Genomic DNA, 18,774 nt, shown 5'->3' with positions numbered 1-18,774 from the left:
TTGTACTGAAATTCAAATGCGTTTTCACCAGCTGCAAAGCAAAGAGAGTTGACAGTGAGAGCATTTTAATTTGTACACGTTCTCTGATTTTAATAAATGCCGGTTTTTCTATTATTTTCGTCAAGCAGGGTTGCTTTTCATAGTAGAAACGTAAATTGCAGGGTGTTATTATATTTAACAAACATGAATTATTATATGCTTAACTTTTTCGTTGGAGTGTTGTAAATACTTTGTAAAAATTTATATGTAAATAATGGAAGAAATCAATTTTATATAGTTTTTTTAAATTGATGAAAAATTTGAAGGAAACAATTTATTATAACATTTATTTATTCTATAAAAATTCGTAACATTATAAAATGTATTATTGCAAAATTACTGCCAAGCATTAAATGCCAAAAGCGAACCTTGTTCTGGCAACGCTGTATAACCATTCAATTAGAGTTTTGTTGGTTTTCAATTTCCGCTTACGTGTGGTCAAAGCTGTCGTTATTAGAGTACGTATGAAAGATGTGTTAGGTTATTGTACGAATTATTACATAATTTAAAATTAAATCACTAAATAAATGGGTATCAAAACTTATAGAAAAAAAAACTTTTTTTATATATATTTTTTTAATAACGCAGTGTTATAACAATTTTTCTTAGTCTGTATGTATTTTCACACATACAAGATTCCGCCAAAAGTATCGTTCTCTTTGCTGTGGCAAAAATTGCTATGTGTGTGAAACGGGTGAGGATGATGGGGAGGTGATGGAGAAGCTCTTCACATAACATTTATACGGCCACGATGAATATTTCGGTGATGCTGTCTTACTACTGTCTGGTGATTCGTCGGTCAAATGACCATAAGCTTGGGCGTACATCAATTACGTCAAGAAAGTGAAGACACACATTTTTTAACAGAATTCCTCAACTTTCTAGTAATACCCGAAATGCTAGCTAATAATCTTCGGTAGAAGCTTTGTTCACCTTATATTCTTCTGAGAAAAGATTGCTAAAGTCAGAATATAGCTTCGACAGACGGCAGAGTTAATCGGGATTAACTGCACACTTAATCAGATCCAATTTATAGATAACAGACGGCGGCTATGCGAGTTTGAAACTCTCGTAACATGTTATTTTTAAAACTGCATCATAAAATAACATTATATCATAATACTTCTTGAAAATTGGAAAAACAGTTGTCAGTGTTGCTTGTTTTTCATTCACAATAGATTAAAATTGGCCATTTTTAACAATGTTGCCAACGGAAATGCAGTTAACTCCGATTTATGTTGCTAATCCGGATTAACGCTGCCGTTTGTAAATGCTATTAACCAAACATATTATGTGGCAAATAGTGCTGAATTAAATTAATTTTAAAATATTTATAATCCAAAATTAATTTATAATTAAAAATTTTAAATATTATTGTTAAGAATTTAGGATGATCTACCCTACATATCTAATTCATAATATTAAATGTTGAATGTTATCAACTAACAAATTTGTAAACTACTCATTTGTTACAAACTTTAATATAAAATTAAAAAAAAAATGTCATAACTTGTGTTGATTTCTGCTTAATATCACCTCACAGAGAATTTCTATTAATAACTCTAAAATTGTGCAATAATGTTAAAATTTTAATCCGGTGGATTTTCATTCTGCCTATAAAATTTTCGTCTTCATTAATCTATCTATCTATTCATTTGTAATAGGTGAAAGTTCCCACTTTTGTAATTGCGGGTAGGGAGAACGAACTGATACTAGATGGTTCTTAACGATCACTCCGTCCCAGATAATACGTATACTAGCTTTAGTGTGGACATAGTAAATCTATTTAGTAAACCTTTTTGGATTTCCAGAAATACTTCAGTTGAGAGTTCAATTGTCCTATGAAAACTCAGAAAGGCAATAAACCAAGGACATTGGAACTATCCGATGCCAGATCATCAAATAGGAAATTGTTCAATAATGTTCATTCATAAGGAGCGTTTTGTGAAAGCGTAAAATGGTTTCATAAATCTTCAAGGTTTATATTCTATTCTCGCGAAAACCCTACTTCTATAAGTTATCTTAGAAAAGAGGACTGAGCTTTAAACTGAACTTTGAACAGCTCTATTTTTATTAAAGAATTGCCTTTCGAAGGACAGTACAGACTTCTTAGATGCTTCTGAACGAAAGCTATCGGCGCTAAATTTTGTCAATACATTCAAGACCCTGGAGTGGTAACGATATCATTGCTCCACAATTTTTGCCAACGATAAAGGTGGCATGCAGCTAGTTGGTCCTCATCTACAAATTGCACAGTGTTGACATAGGCTACGTTTTCAAAACTTGTGGGCAAGAGCTCTCATATTATTGCCAATGACTTAAAAGTCCTGAAGCCTCTCCTTGTTTCTGTGGAGGACGCTGAAGAGGCATACGAACCTGTACTTCAGTAGCACTATACAGTGAAACTTGATATTAGAGACTCAGCATGCCTACGGCAAAGAAAAGTCAGCAGTCAGTACTCTGCATGCCGTTGTATCATATTTGGAGGAACTACTTATGCAGAAGGAATATCAGTGAGGACATTTTCGACATTGAGGCAGTCTTCAACAAACTGTGTACGGCTACGTCATTATATGCTTATAGTTTGACTTGAGGTCGAATCAAACATTAATAATCTCATATTTAATATTCTTTCCGACAGAACTGTCATGGCGATGTGTGAAGGTGCACTACGAAAGGTGGGATTCTGCCTGCTTTACTCTGTAACTTAACGGTAAATGACATATTGAAAAACTCCAAGGACGAGGCTGCCCGGTGATAGCCTATGTAGATGATGTTTCTCTCATGGTTAAAAGAAAATTATTAGGAACCGTTTACTAGTCCAAGGTTATCGACCAAAAATATGGTAGCCAGCTGAACAGCTAGTGGCTCTCATTGATGTCAGTGGTGTATTACGAATAGCACTAACGATGAAATTTAATGCTATTCTACATGTAGTGCCCGTGGGATATGGTGAATTGCTGTGGGTCAGAGTGCTTGGATAAGTTTTTCAATTGAACACGTCTTTGAAATTATGTCTTTTAGAGAAAACAACTGGCGCTTAATTTCACAATTCGTTGAGAATGTACGTAATAAAAAGCGGTGCCTGGACGCAGGTGGATAGATGTGCTATAAATCTATCAATGTGAATGTGCCATTTCAGGCACAAGGTTACACAGTTATTAGAAGTACTGTCAGAATTTCATTAGGACCACTCACATATTGAACGATTTATATGGTATAAAGTCAACCGGATCTCCAAAGTTTTAATTATAGGATTAGGAAAATATTTTTCCGATTTTACCCATTCTGATATCTCTATTAGTGCTTGATTTGTATACTGAAAAGAGAACGAATCAGGTGAAATTTAGAATTGTGGGAAGTAGAGAGGCTGTAGTTTAATTTCTAGTTACTTAGTTAGGAGAACAAAACTCTGCAGCAACATGTTTGGAAAGTATAAAAACAGTATACTTCCTATTCCCAATAGTAGAAAACAACAGATTCGTATTTCTTTTATAATCATTCGACAAAATTTTCCGAAGCCATTCACTGGAAAATATTAAAATTATACTTGAATTATTTTTTTTGAAAATTTTTTTGCAATATTTTTCTCCGCTAACCATCCATCTTGTTCAATAGAAAACTCGTCAGAATCTAGGAGTGTAACGAAAAAATAATAAAACGAATATGTGGGAGGAGCTCGCTAGCTATAAAAATCATTTCCTCCAACTTGAGGTGAAGCACTTGAAGAGGGAAAGTATAAACGATTTCGTTACCAAAGAATACGATAAGGTGCAATCAAAACGTTGTAGTTGTAAGTGTCCAAACGAAGATAACTGCTCAAGTTCGACCTATTTTCGTGATCATGCCGCATTGGCATATGGCTTTCAATGTATTGAAAAATTGACTCACGATATATGTAGTGATGATCCGCTGTTGAGATGGCAGAGTGTAAATTCATTAACCGAGGTAATACTCAATCCGTGGCAAGCGCAACGTGCCATCATGCAATTCGATTTGGTGAGAAAGTACGTGAGCACACATGTACATATGTGATGAGTAGAGGAAATAAATTATTTATCAATCATACGTTTTAAGGTGTAAAAATATGTTCTTTCGCATACAAAATGGATATCTCAAGGAATTCTACAATGAACACAGACAATTAATGAAAATATTTTGTAAATATTGACACGATAGCTTTAAGCTTAAAATAGCTTTTACCAATTTGAACTTTTCACAGACTTAGTTTCGAGCTATCTAAATGGTGCCCATGCCATTGTTGGGCGCTTACATTTGGTTGAAGAATTCTACTCGATTATTTATAATCATGGGAGTACACGTTATCTGGCTTGCAAGATTCTACGCAACTTGACGGAAAAAACGGAGAGTATGTCGTATTTTCGATTGATATTTTGTGTGTGATTACCGCTACTTTCAATCTTCTTTTGCTCCACCTACTGCAGTATTGCTTTTTCTCCTTAATGAAACGTCATCATTTCAAAATCTCTCCACCATTTTCAATGCTGACCCATGTACGCCCTTCTACCCAAATGCACTGTGGGAGCACCTTTGTCATTTCTTAGAGATCGCGCCGAAGTTGGCCATAAAATCGGGTTTCTTTGAATTATTCTATGAACGCATAAAGAATAAAACGCTCTTCTATCATGAGCTCTGTATGAAGTGCTTTGCCATGCTCTTACGTTGTGAGGAGGGCCAACAGTGTTTCGATAAGATTGATGGCGTGAAATTGTTGTATGACATAATCGCAGATGAGCGAACAAAGTTGGATAGCTATGAATATGTGATGTTGGCTTTACAGCACGGTCTAGTGAGCAATCGTTCGCTGTGGCGTTGTCGTGAGTTTACCGATCTGCCGAACCGTATTATCGACTTAGCCAAGTTGAATAATAGAAATTTGCAATTGGAATGCTTCAAGGTAGGTTGATGTTGTCTATATCGCGCACTTCTTGTGAAATCTCATATTGATTACTGTTATGGCGGCAATTTAAAAACACTGTGATCCCCATATCCCCCCCAGTCATATCGTGCTCGGCAAAACCTTGGCACTTTTTTCCTGCCTTTTAGTTGTTTTCCTAATTGCTTTTGTTTATTTCCTAGTGTCTTCGTCTCCTGTCCGCCATGCCATGCTTAAAGGCTTACATACTGCATGGTTGTATGTCCGATTTGATGTCAATCGAGTGTTTGAATGAACCGAATGAGTGCACTCGTGATTTATTAGCTGAATGGCTGAATCGTGACATTTGTGATTCGAGTGAAATGTGATTTTTTTAAATTCTGTTTGTAGTTTTTAAATTCAGCAATGCTTTTAAAACTAATTTTGAATAAAAAAAATGTTTTTCATAACGTGTTAAAAATGTTACTTTACTGTCTTCAATGCATTACTTGAAATAAGAGTAATGGTCGGTATATCTCTGATTTAGAGCTTAAAAGTTACGAAGTCTTCTAATATTTATTAATTTATTACTCTGCACTTCTGAAAAATCTTCGCACCACCTTTGTGAACAACATATGGAAAAGGTGTTCATGTATGCTTTTCTTGAAGGAAGATTTTTGTAAGAGTTTTTGGCGCATGAAAAATTATTTAAGATTCTTTCCTCCTTTCAATACAACTTTATGAAAATATTAAAGATGTGACCATTATTGCTTAAATTCTTTTCCTACTATTCCATATATATAATAGAAATGATATCAGGCTTACACTTCGACCTAGGATCTATTGCGCCGTATCCTCCATCACATGTATTTTGAAAGGCCCAACACTCTGACGAATTTCATGAAATTGCTGGGCGCTATTGAGGTTATGTGATCCCTATCAGGATCAATGGATTCATGGGCCTTGAGAATTCGTTTACAAATCGCAACAAGATGTGCTGGAGTTTCCGGTTCTAAGTCGCGAATCCGGCAGTTTACACAAGAAACCATGCCAATGTTGGACAGGTGTTTCTTGAGCCTGCAGTGCCCATTTAGAATGCGACAAGGAGACGAAATTTGTCTCTAGACAGGTTGATCATATCTTTGAACCTTGCACATCTTAACCTCCAATAGCGGCTTATTTTATATATGTTTCAGATATGATTATCATCTGTTCCCGTGGTTAAAGTGATTATTCCCTTACTTGTTCATACTTATGGAAAAAATTTTCACTTTTTTCCTTGACTTATCTGATTTCCTTTTGCTCTTGTATCGGCCCAAAGAATATTTTAGGCTATAATAATAACCCCAATATTTTTTTATACTCTCGCAACAAAGTATTATAGTTTTGTTCACATAACGGTTGTTTGTAAGTCCTAAAACTAAAAGAGTCAGATATAGGGTTATATATACCAAAGTGATCAGGGTGACGAGTAGAGTTGAAATCCGGATGTCTGTCTGTCCGTCCGTCCGTCTGTCCATCCGTGCAAGCTGTAACTTGAGTAAAAATTGAGATATCATGATGAAACTTGGTACACGTATTCCTTGGTTCCATAAGAAGGTTAAGTTCGAAGGTGGGCAAAATCGGCCAACTGCCACGCCCACAAAATGGCGGAAACCGAAAACCTATAAAGTGTCATAACTAAGCCATAAATAAAGATATTAAAGTGAAATTTGGCACAAAGGATCGCATTAGGGAGGGGCATATTCGGACATAATGCTTTTGAAAAAGTGGGAGTGGCCCCGCCCCCTACTAAGTTTTTTGTACATATCTCGGAAACTAACATAGCTATGTCAACCAAGCTCTATGGAGTCATTTCCTTCAGGCATTTCCATATACAGTTCAAAAATGGAAGAAATCGGATAATAACCACGCCCACCTCCCATACAAAGGTTATGTTGAAAATCACTAAAAGTGCGTTAACCGACTAACAAAAAACGTCAGAAACACTAAATTTTACGGGAGAAATGGTAGAAGAAGGCTACATCCAAACTTTTTCTAAAAATTTAAAATGGGCGTGGCGTCGCCCACTTATGGACCAAAAACCATATCTCAGGAACTACTTGATCGATTTTAATGAAATTCAGCATATAATATTTTCTTAACACCCTGATGACATGTACGAAATATGGGTGAAATCGGTTAATAACCACGCCTTTTTCCAATATAACGCTATTTTGAATTCCATCTGATGCCTTCTCTGTATAATATACACATTAGGAACCAATGATGATAGCGGAATAAAACTTTACACAAATACGGTTTTTGAAAAATATGTAAATGATTGATAATGATATCTCGATTATCACTTTATTATGCGAGAGTATAAAATGTTCGGTGACACCCGAACTTAGCCCTTCCTTACTTGTTATTTATTCAATTTACATACAAACATTTTTTGTGTCTTTCGAATTTTTTAACAAAAAACAAATATTTATAAAAAAAAAACGAAATAATTCCAGGCTCTTGAGTGCGTTAATAAACGATTGTACTCATACAAATCAGTGCAAAAAGTGAATCCCCTCTCATTCAAATGTTTCTCAACAGTATCAGGGGATTCCATCTGCATCCATATTAATTCTTAAACAATAACCACACCAGTAAAAACTACTGAAAAGGCACATAAAACAACTCAAACTCATAAAAGCGATTGTAAATACCCTCGTTGGTGATAAGATACTCGCCGGCTAACTTGAGTGAACAATAAAAGCCACCGATGCTATGAAAAACTGCATCACTATCCAATCAGTCGGTTAACAGCGAATAACAGGATATAGAAAAATATATTTAAAAAGTAGCTAGTGAAAGAAAAATAATGAATTTAAAATTGTATACTTTCCTGGCAATCACCTTGACCATTTTGGTCTGCGTCGCCGCGGCACCAGGACGCCACACGAATCCGCCCACTGTGCGTCCACAACCACCACCTCGGCCAATACGTGTACGACGTGATGTAGCTACCGCTGGCAGTGTTGCCACAAATGCCAATGCTGGACACGATGTTAGACTGGAGGCCGCTAAAGGTATCGGTACTTCAAATGCTAATGTGATTGCAAGCGTGAGTGCGGCGGGCAACACCATAGGTGGACCGGTCACCACTAGCGGCAGTCTGGCGGCAAATCTGTACATAATCATCTATATTTATTCTTATTTATCTCTAAAGCATGATTTTTCTTATAGGCACGGACTCGGCGTCTCCATCAGCAAGGAGCATACACCCGGTTATGGTACCACGCTCACTAAGAGTGCGAGCGCCACTGTCCTCTTAAATGAAAACAATCGTTTGGATGGGTCGGCTTTCAAGTCGAACTCTAAATTGGCGAATGGCTTTGGATTTGAGAAGAATGGTGGTTCGTTGGCTTTGAGCAATGCTGCTGGTCATGGTATATCTATTGCTAAAGAGACCATACCCGGTTTCAGTAACTCACTAACAAAGTCTGCACATGCCACACTCCTTAATAATGGTCAACACAGCGTGGGCGCCAGCGTGTTTGATGCAAAGAAGTCTTTCGATTTTGGCCCTACCATCCGTGAAACTGGTGGCAGCCTTAATTGGGCGCATGCAGGTGGGCACGCTGCCAATTTGGGTCTATCCAAAGTGCATGATATGGGTACGAAATTTAATTACGGTGCAAGTTCCAATCTCTTTACCTCAGCCGATCGCCAAACGAGATTAGACTTCAATGCTGGAGGTTCACGTTGGTTGAGTGGTCCGCTAAGTGGCCGAAATGACTTAAACACAGGTTTCGGACTTTCGCATAGTTTCCCTAATTGGGGTTAAGAGATCCATGGTGACATATTAGGAATTTGCAATTTATAATACACTGAAAATTTGGGAAAAGTACTTAAATAAATATGTTTTCATCGCAAATTCAAAATATACGTTACAGTTACTGGGATCAAATTGAAAGATGATTTTTTAATTTAAACTTCGCGTGTGAATTCATTGTTTCAGGGACATTTAAGTTTTTATCTGATATCACATGGAAGGGCTTCATAGGAGTTAGTATAAAACTTGGGCAATGTCACTGCCCACATTTAGGTGAATTATTATATCTTAGCAACGAATAAACCGAATTCAACCAAATTTCATGCATAAATTTATTTCAACATTAGCCGTGTTTTATTTGACCGTCACAAGCTAATAGCTAAATCATGGACAAATAAAACGCACTTAGCTTATTTCATATATTCGCTTAAAAATGAATTGTGTTGGCAAAGCGGACAAGAACCATCAGCTGATATACAATTTAGTTTGAAATTTCAAATTTGTAAACGGAATAGTAACATACTATACAAATATATTTATTTTATTTATTTGAGGTCTAGAATACAAAAACCTGGAAACAAGTGTTCATATTTGTCTTAATTTTAACTCAATACTCATCCAAAAAATCTAGCTATTGTGAATGAAAAAAAGCGATGAACTGGCAATGCCTCTAGTTCAATATTCAAGCTATGATAGCTTATGACAAGCCAACATAATTATTTTGGCTAAGTTTTCCATACAAAATAAGCTAATAGCTTAATTTTCTGGTCAAATAAAACACGCCTGAAGTAAAATATGAATAGGTAAAATATCCCTAAAGTAAAATATGAAGTAAAATATAAAATGGGTGAAATCGGACAACAACCATGACTACTTCTCATATGTATGTTAGGTGTGCAACTAAGTTCCCCCTCTTTGTCAATAGGTGGCTCCAGCAGTTAGTGGTGATAGATTTTGATATATGTGACCTGGTCTACGAAAAGGGAGCTAACGTTCGAAAACTAGTTTTCTGGGAAACAGCTGTTAAAAATAAACTCTCTCGTTTCGTCAGTTTCTCGTTAAAATAAAGTAAAATTGATTTTTTGACACCTAAGCCCCCTTTCCGTAGACCAGGTCACATATATAAAACGTGATAAACTTAGCCTAGACATTTCAAAAGAAAGTGCGTTTCCACATTAGTAACTTTCTTTATGTCTCATATATCTTTGGTTTTGCCAAATAGTCGTCATTTGCGGGAAGTGTTGATTTTCTTCTTTCAGTCAAGGAGATGCTGCCCAAGGTGTGTTGCGATTGGTGTCTTCGTTTCAAAGACGGCGATTTCGATATTAACGAACGTCCGCGTGATGAAAGGCCAAAAACCTTCGAAGACGGTGGGAGACGTTGCTCGAAGAGGGTCCGTGTCAAACGCAAGAAGGACTTGGTTTAGCATTGAGAGTCACTCTAAATGTTATTTAAATTAGGAATTTGGATTCTTTATGACCTCAATATCAGGAGACGCTCGAAAAAGTGATTCGGCTTCAAGACAACGCTCGGCCTCACGTTGCCAAATCCGTTATAACCTACCTGGAAACGCTTAAATGGGAAGTCCTACCCCACTTGCCATATTGCCAAGATATAGCACCAACTGAATGTTATTTGTTTCGTTCAACGGCACATGTTTTAGCTCTGAAGCATTTCCACTCACAAGACGACATCAAAAAGTGGCTTGATTCTTGGATGGCATCACAAGATGAACAGTTTTACCGTAATAGTATGAGCTTTGCCAATAAGATGGGAAAAAGTTGTGACTACCGTTTCCCTACAATAAAATTGCATTTTTATTAAAAAAAGTTTGATTTTAAAAAATATTATATCGACCGGTTTGATTTGCTATTTGCACAATTTTCAGACGTTTTACCATAAGGAACGTGGTGATTAAAAATCTGGTACATACTGACCAGGCGGAGGTATTTCATTGCTCATGAACTTATGTGGTGGATTCTACTTGTTCTAACGGTTGTTTGTATCACTTAACCCTAGTAGAGATGGAATAATAAAATGATTTCCTTCCGTATGTCAGTCCAAGCAATAATTTGAAAAAAGTTGAGATATCATGATGATGATATAAAATTGATAATATTAATTCAATACTTCCGCTAGTCCTCATATTCTCAATGAAAAGATTTCCGGACTTCCATATATAGTAATCAATATGTGAGATATCTTAAAGAAATTAAGAGTGCATCTCTCTAATAACATTGCGACTAAAATTGATAAAATCGGGCCAATGTTGAATGTGTAAGATATCTTAGCAAAACTAAGTGAATATAAAATATTCGATTGCTACAGCTTAATTCCGAAAATGAACGTAATTAGCCCACGAATTACATATATATCTATAACGGTTTTCGTCATTCTATCAGACTTTATGCCAAATATGTCTTCCAGTGATTGAGTTATCTTCGTGAAATTGCCTCGAAGCATGTTGTCGAGTCTAATTGAACAAGGGCAAAAATTTATGATATCATTCAATATCCTCCCAATATACATACAATATATAGTAATTTACATCCATTTTGACTTTCCATCTGATTTTAAATCTTCTATTTTGGTAAAAATGGTTGATGCTTTAATGATCTTTTAATCATAATATAGGTTAGTGCTGAATATGAATGAAAGGTCTAGACTTTGATATCAACTTCATATCTCTGAAATAATGACATACGATTATTTCGATGACTTTTTTCTCATATAAGCTATTTATATTTGTCACACATGACTTATTTGATTTAATTAGGTTGATTTTAATATAAATATCGCGGACACGAAGCAAAATGTATTACTCAAACAAAGTGAGTCGACGACCCATAATATGTACTTATGTATATATTTCTTCGAATAATGCATATTAAATTCTTCCGCCAAATATTTTAGTATAACCTTTTACCAGCATCTGAAGGTTTTTCATCGCTTTTGATCCTTGAAATTCGGAAATATAAAATGTTCTGCTATACCCAAACTTAGATCTTCCTTATTTTTAACATTCAATGGCAGATAATAAAAGAAGCACCGAAAAGTAAATACAAACTGGTAATACAATACTTTTCCTCAAAAGAAATTCCCTTAGATGAAATAACTGATTAAAATATTATTTGTAATCAGCAGGTTTTACTATTAAACACTTATTTTTGAGAAATGTTTGCTTTAAGTCATATATAAATTTACAGAATAGTGGGAATCCCAAGCAATATAAATCTTGAATACTATCCAAAATCATTATAAACACAAACAAAAAACATAAAAGCTCGACTTATTATTTTTGTTAATAAGACATTCTCTTATCAGCTTGCCGTAATGTAATTTAATCAACAATAATAACAAAGCTTAGTGAATACCCGCTCTAGCGATAACGCTTATCGCCGCCACCGCGACCAATGCGCGTACGGCGTGATGTAGCTACCACTGGCAGTGTTGCCACAAATGCCAATGGTAGACACGATGTTAGACTGGAGGCCGCTAAAGGTATCGGTACCTCAAATGCCAATGTGATTGCTAGTGAGGGTGCGGCGGGCAACACCAAAGGTGGACCAGTCACCACTAGAGGCAGTCTGGCGGCAAATCTGTAAGTAATCATCTATATTTACTCTTATTTAGCACTAAATAACTACTTATAGGCACGGACTCGGCTCCTCCATCAGTAAGGAGCATACACCCGGTTATGGTACCACGCTCACCAAGAGTGCGATCGCCAGTGTCCTCTTAAATGAAAACAATCGTTTGGATGGGTCGGCTTTCAAGTCAACTACAAATTGGCGAATGGCTTTGGAGTTGAGAAGGATGGTGGTTCGTTGGTTTTGAGCAATGCTGCTAGTCATGGTATATCTATTGCTAAAGAGACCATATCCGGTTTCAGTAACTCACTAACAACACTCAACACAGCGTGGGCGCCAGCGTGTTTAATGCAAAGAAGTCTTTCGATTTTGGCCCTACCATCCGTGAAACTGGTGGCAACCTTAATTAGGCGCATGCAGTTGGGCACGCTGCTATTCAAAGTGCATGATATGGGTACGAAATTTAATTACGGTGCAAGTTCCAATCTCATTACCTCAGCCGATCGCCAAACGAGATTAGACTTCAATGCAGGAGGTTCACGTTGGTTGAATGACCCGTTAAGTGACAGAAATGACTTCAACACCGGTTTCGGACTTTCGCATAGTTTCCCTAATTGGGGTTAAGATATTTTGTAATAAATTATTCATATTTATTTATTTATTTATTCATATTATAAAATTATTTGTATGTTATGAGTAAAAAATAAAATCGAAAGTTGTGTTTCACGGAGTTGAAAATCTTTATTAGAGTAATTATACGTTTGGTATATGAAATTGCTGTTTCAATTGTCATTTCGATTTGAGAAACTTTGTCGTCACTTCAACTGTCTGATAGTCTTTAATAATTCTCTCTGGTTGTAAACATTTTCTTTGTTGTTATACTTTTGCTCCGCTTATGTATACAACCCAAATCCGTAGTAATTCGGTGTAATCTTGAATCGTTGATTTTAGTAGCAATGGTTATGCCGCATTCAACGTTCTTCTCTTAACTTAAACACAATCTCATGAATACTAGTAAGTGTTTCCTTCCGTCTCAAATTCCTTGATTACAAAAATAACATTCAAATACTCCAACAGCCTAGGTGTCGGCGCTTGCATTAGTGATGTACTTAGTAGGAATGCCACTGCCAATATTTTCTTAAATGACGATAATTGGTTGGGTGGAACACTTTTTAAAACGACTATAATGCTTTGTTCAACGATACATCTACAAAGAAAATTTTATTAATGAGGATTCATAATTTTTTTTATACCTACGCTATTGCTACGATCTCCTAGCTAGGTAGCGACTGTAGTACCTTGCCAAGAAGTCTAACTATACCAGTGGTCGGCATTTCATAGCAAAATTTTGCAAACTAACTTCACACGTACGCTGACGCTCTATCGTTCAGTCGTTGTCGAGCCCATGGATAAATTGATCCGAAACTCTTTGATTCGAGAGAGCGCTGTCAAAGTCCTCAATTTTTATATCATTTGCCAATGATGCCACTATGGAAGAAATGTGTTAGGGAATTTTTAGTAAATGTTTTGGGAGTTTGTAATTTCCACACCACCGCTGAGGTATACAAAAGGCGCGTTACCAAAGTTAGTTTTGGGTGCTCGGTTCCCCTATAGGCCTATATCACCCATATAGGTACAAAATAAAATCACAAAAATAACAATATTTGTCGAAATTAAAAAATAATATAAAAATTAATAAAAACATCATTCAAAACAAAAAAATCTTAAAACTATACAAACAAAATATCACATTTCATTATTCTGTTTAACAGCAAATATTTGTAACCAATAAATATGAATATAAAATAAGAAAATAAATCAAATGAGTACGCATTATTTACATATATACAAACTAACCTACACCCAGTTTTCAGGGGTAATTATTACATAATTTAAAACTAAAAGGGCTGGGCATAAAATAAGAGTTTTAAAAATGTGTAAAAATTATATATGTTAATATATGAGAAAAAAATTCAAAAAATAAAGTTTACACACATATGCTTCCGTAGAGCTTTGAAGATATTTTACCACCTATTGTACCTACAAGTGCGAATCAATATTTTTGACTTAAAATTAGGGGTACTTAAGGTACTAAGGCTTCTATTATAAAAATTAATTAAAAAGAAAATTCTAATTTTAACAAATAATGTGTGTGTCTTATAAATTTTTAAATAAAAATAACCACAGAAATACGAATATGCGTTTCTACTTCTAAATCTAATTCTAAATTTTCTCCTACTGCTATCCGATTAAAGGTGTGGTCTGGTCGCGGTAGACCTTGAAATTCTTGCCAAGAAAGATCCCGTACCACTTTGTCATTGCACACACTTGCTATTATTTGATGAGACTGTGCAATTGAAAAGGTTTCGTTTTCTGGAACGGGTGTTCGCAGTTTCCCTTTACTACGATATTGGCGTATCGCAACCCCCAAGATTTTGTAAAAAGATTGCAAAACATGTAAGGAGTAATCCTTACACTTCTTCCCCCTCCTCTTCTAATATGTCCGAAGTAGTGTTCTAAATTGTCCTGGCAAAGTCTTCGCGTCTGTAGGTTAGTGAAGCCTGACTGTGACAAAAATCGCCACAAACGTTTAAAATCCAACCCTTAATATAATTAAAAGAATTTGTTATGTCAGACCCATTTTCGTCTTCTATTCTAATTGTCTTTAAAATTCCTGCTGCCTCATCTAAAAATTCTAACTGGTCGTCTGACGCCGAAAAAAATTTTTTTGTTGGCAAAATAGCTTCAAAGTTGCTGCTATTAAAAATATCAAATAGCTTATTAAAAAATAAAAGATATTCCGCGGTACTTAAAAATCGAGCATTAGGGCACGACAAAAGCCCTGAACTGTATGAAGCGAGCATACCAGAGGCTACAGTGTCGCTCATAACCTGGGATGCCAGCTTCACACTCATTTTTTGAAAGTTATTAGGAAACATATGTGTTTCAGACAGTTTAGGGGCGCAACGCACGGGATTTTGGGAATCCTTATTATAGAAATGTACAATGTCATCCCAACTCACCGGACGCGATTTAAAACTGACTTTATTTTTTGACTTTTCTAAACAATTCCTAGTGCTTTTTAAAAGGTGGGGGCTATCAAAAAAAAAGAATATATCCTTGCCATTGACCTGAAAATATGGCCGTTCTTCGGTCACTCCTAAAATCCTAGATAAATAGACAAAATTAGATCCCTGATCTGAAACAAAATGGCAAGGTCTGAGATCTATGTTTTGTAATTGGGTGATGGCCTCAAATATATACTTTTCGGCGACATCCCCTTTACATGAACCATGGACAATGAAATAGGAGAGTGGGTGTGTCCAAGGCATTGCACCAACACCTTGAACCATAAGAGTCATTGCACTATTACCTATACGAGACGTACGATTTTCATCGCCGTAATCTTCTACTCCTATAATCTTATCGTATTTAGGGACGTATTGGAAATGACTCTTAAGTGCCATTTCATCGCACAAAATTGATACAAACTTTTGTTCCTGCGTAAAACCCCGACTTCTTAACTCTAAACACTTTAAAGAACTATTACTACAGCCGGGGTCTCGGGGCCATTCGGAAACGAACTCGTCAAGTGTTCTCTCTTCCGGAAATCTAAGAAGAGGTTTTAGGTATCTATATGCTAAAGGTGAAAGAAAGTATACACCTAAAGCCAAAGTTTTGAAATAGGTGTCGTATCTACGACCTTTTGGTTGACGGCTACAATTTACTAAACTATTTTTTTTATTATACTACTTATTTGAGGAGGAAGATTTCTATTAAAATTTTCGTATTTACTAACCTCTCCTAAATTTTTAATTTCATTTTCTAAAGTCTTCAGCTTTACCGACATTTCTTTTAATTGAAATTTTAAATTACTAATCTCCTCATCTTTTTTTTCTAATTTAACCCTCAAACTTACATTTTCCTCCATTAATTTTAAGTTTTTAGACGCGAAGGATGTCAAACTAAAACTAAAACTTGTTTGACATCCTTTTTCTAACGAACAATCGCCCATGGAAATATTTTCAAAAACTCCTATTTACTGTTCGAGTGCGTCTTCTGCTACAGACGCTAGCAATAACAGGTCGCTTGAACCTGAGGGGTTTTCGACCAATTTAGGTTCAAAATCTTATATTCCTTATTCGATAGTCGAAGTAGAATCGCTAAATTCTACCTGAAAACTGGGTGTAGGAGTTAATTTTTTATCCGGAACCGCAGTCGGCGATAGTTTTTTCAAATACCGGACTTCATCCGAGAAGTGGCGGTCACAGGCATATAAATATTTTTGCCGATTTTCCCCTACGCCCAATCGTTGTTTCCAAATACTATGCCTAAGAAAAAGCAAATATACCCTAAACCCTAATACCTTTACTTATAATAATAAATTTTAAAATCTAATATCGACTACAAATAAAACCAATATTGTTACATTATAACATTTATTAGTATTTACGATACTTTCTACTCATATTACATTTATTTGTACTTATAATTTATAATTATAGTAATATTTACATCTACTACGCTACACAAACAGCATATTAAATTGGATCTATTAAATATTACAATACTATTTACTAAATTACATTACATTTCGCAAGTATAATATATTTTTTATCATGCAATAATGCTTATCATATCAAAATAGTTCTCGGCATTTTCCTATAATACGTTAGGAAAACATAATATATTTATATACATGTATTTACGATGGCTTTAATAATACACTTACCAACTTTATTTTTAGTAAAAACACTTATACGCTGTATTTTTAATAAAAAAAACTTAAACACTATATTTTCACAACATGTACTCCACAATGAAATATAACGAACTGACTTTGTTAGTTATTTTTAACGAGATTTTGTCTGGCAGTTCAAAGTGTAAACACAATGGCTACGACAGACTGCAAACTACATCTGTCAAATATTAAAATACACACGTTCTTATGGGCAGTGTTATTTTGACAGCTGCACAACTACACGACTGCAGGCCGACAGTTGCCGTTCCCGCTAACTTCAATTTGCTCCTATTTTTGCCAACGACAGTAGGACGACAGTAGAGTTGACAGTAGAATGGAAGATAGAAAGAGGAGGTAGAGTGGTGATGCCACTAATATGTAAAATGTAAAATTATTCACAGCTCTAACAAACTTGATGTTATTTTAAAAATAAAAGCATAAAATAGCTATATTATAGCTCTATTATATCATTTGTAATAACAAGTGATAATTTAAAGCAAAAATATTTACCTATTTACTTATTTTTTGCATAAAAAATTTCACTTAGAACAAAATATTAAAATTTCATTGAAGTGCAAGGTATTAGTATGGCCACAACGAAATTGTGTACATGCAAAATGGACAACTGCGTTGTTTTGTGTACATGCCGGCCATTGTGTTGTTGTTGCTTCTCAAAATGTACATGTAGTAAGATGAACAACGACGTTTTCAGTTCACTGTCGTGCCGCTGCAGTCTGTCGTAGCCATTGTGTTTACACTTTCATTGTTTTGCTTGTCACCTGATTCGTAGCCCATGAACTTTCAGTATTGCCATACCAAACCGTGAGATCATGGGCTCTCTCAGAAAGCTAAGAGAGGAGTTTCGGATCAATTTATCCATGATCACGCAAGACTATAGCGCACTGAACTATACCCGTCTTTAGTGACACACTCTCAAAATACGCTCATGCTACGCTGATCACCGTATACACCATGAACGCTAATTTCTTTTATATATGTACATATGTACTTGTCATATTGTTATTACTGAATTCATAGAACGATTTCACCTCACTAAAGCACAGTATATACAGTAGATAACTTTTCGTGGTAGCTTTCTGAGGGGTGAATAGCGGCCATCTTGGATTTTCAGAGGTAGCAACGCAGTGCTGTATATATTGAGGCAGTAAATACTTCGCAAATTTATTCTATTAAATAACAAAAACTATAAATATTGTTGCTTAATATAAAAGGAAATTATTTATTAATGACATACATATATTTACTAATATTTGATTTAAACGCCATAGTGTGTCATGTTTCGCCCATAAAAATATCATTTACTGATAGTCAGATATTCTTTACGTAGTGAGTTCTTATTAATAAAAAGCAGCCCTGTTGTTAGATTTCTCGGTGGTGAGTTTTCTTCTGAATGTATTTGTTTACAATTGACAGACAGAAAACATAAAACGGTTTGTATTCGTAAGTTTTTGAAATATTATTACCAATAATTTTAATTTAAAAAGAAGATATTTAGGCATTTGAAGCTGAATTTTTAGTACATCGTTCTAATTCATTTTCCACACCTCCCCAGAGGTTTGCAATAAAGCGCGTTACCGACTTTTTTTAGGTGTTCGGTTCCCCGGTAGGCCCATTTTCACCTTTAAAATTTAAAATAAACATAATTAACAATTTACATAAAAATTTAAATAAAAATATTGCACAAAATAATTTAATAATT

General features: G+C 35.3%; 2 protein-coding genes, 1 long non-coding RNA gene and 1 pseudogene across 4 annotated transcripts; 3 read left to right on the top strand and 1 right to left on the bottom strand.

Annotated features, from left to right (window-relative positions):
- The first annotated feature begins 3,489 nt into the window (after positions 1–3,489).
- Positions 3,490–7,632, top strand: LOC120772278. 2 transcript variants are annotated; one of them, XM_040100789.1, is made up of 5 exons: positions 3,490–4,046; positions 4,117–4,199; positions 4,262–4,408; positions 4,485–4,957; positions 7,417–7,632. In XM_040100789.1, the coding sequence occupies exons 1-5, from the start codon at positions 3,706–3,708 to the stop codon at positions 7,537–7,539; spliced, it is 1,167 nt and encodes a 388-aa protein (XP_039956723.1). In that variant the 5' UTR covers positions 3,490–3,705; the 3' UTR covers positions 7,540–7,632. The 2 variants fall into 2 exon arrangements, with proteins under 2 accessions (XP_039956723.1, XP_039956722.1); XM_040100788.1 differs by lacking the exon at positions 7,417–7,632 and adding an exon at positions 5,140–5,304.
- Positions 7,633–7,674: 42 nt separating this feature from the next.
- LOC120772279 (attacin-B-like) lies at positions 7,675–8,864 on the top strand. Its single transcript, XM_040100790.1, has 2 exons — positions 7,675–8,077; positions 8,135–8,864. The coding sequence occupies exons 1-2, from the start codon at positions 7,770–7,772 to the stop codon at positions 8,733–8,735; spliced, it is 909 nt and encodes a 302-aa protein (XP_039956724.1). The 5' UTR covers positions 7,675–7,769; the 3' UTR covers positions 8,736–8,864.
- Positions 8,865–12,115: 3,251 nt separating this feature from the next.
- On the top strand, positions 12,116–12,937 carry LOC120770699 (annotated as a pseudogene).
- A 92-nt stretch (positions 12,938–13,029) lies between these two features.
- On the bottom strand, positions 13,030–13,711 carry LOC120772827. Its single transcript, XR_005705100.1, has 2 exons — positions 13,571–13,711; positions 13,030–13,520 (listed from the first exon to the last, which is right to left on the bottom strand). It is a non-coding gene; the product is annotated as an uncharacterized LOC120772827 (long non-coding RNA).
- Between the last annotated feature and the right edge of the window lie 5,063 nt (positions 13,712–18,774).

Source organism: Bactrocera tryoni, chromosome 3, assembly GCF_016617805.1.
Source record: "Bactrocera tryoni isolate S06 chromosome 3, CSIRO_BtryS06_freeze2, whole genome shotgun sequence".
In the NCBI taxonomy this organism is placed as follows: domain Eukaryota; kingdom Metazoa; phylum Arthropoda; class Insecta; order Diptera; family Tephritidae; genus Bactrocera; species Bactrocera tryoni.
Note: the sequence above shows the minus strand (reverse complement) of the source record. Positions and strands in the feature narration are given on the sequence as shown.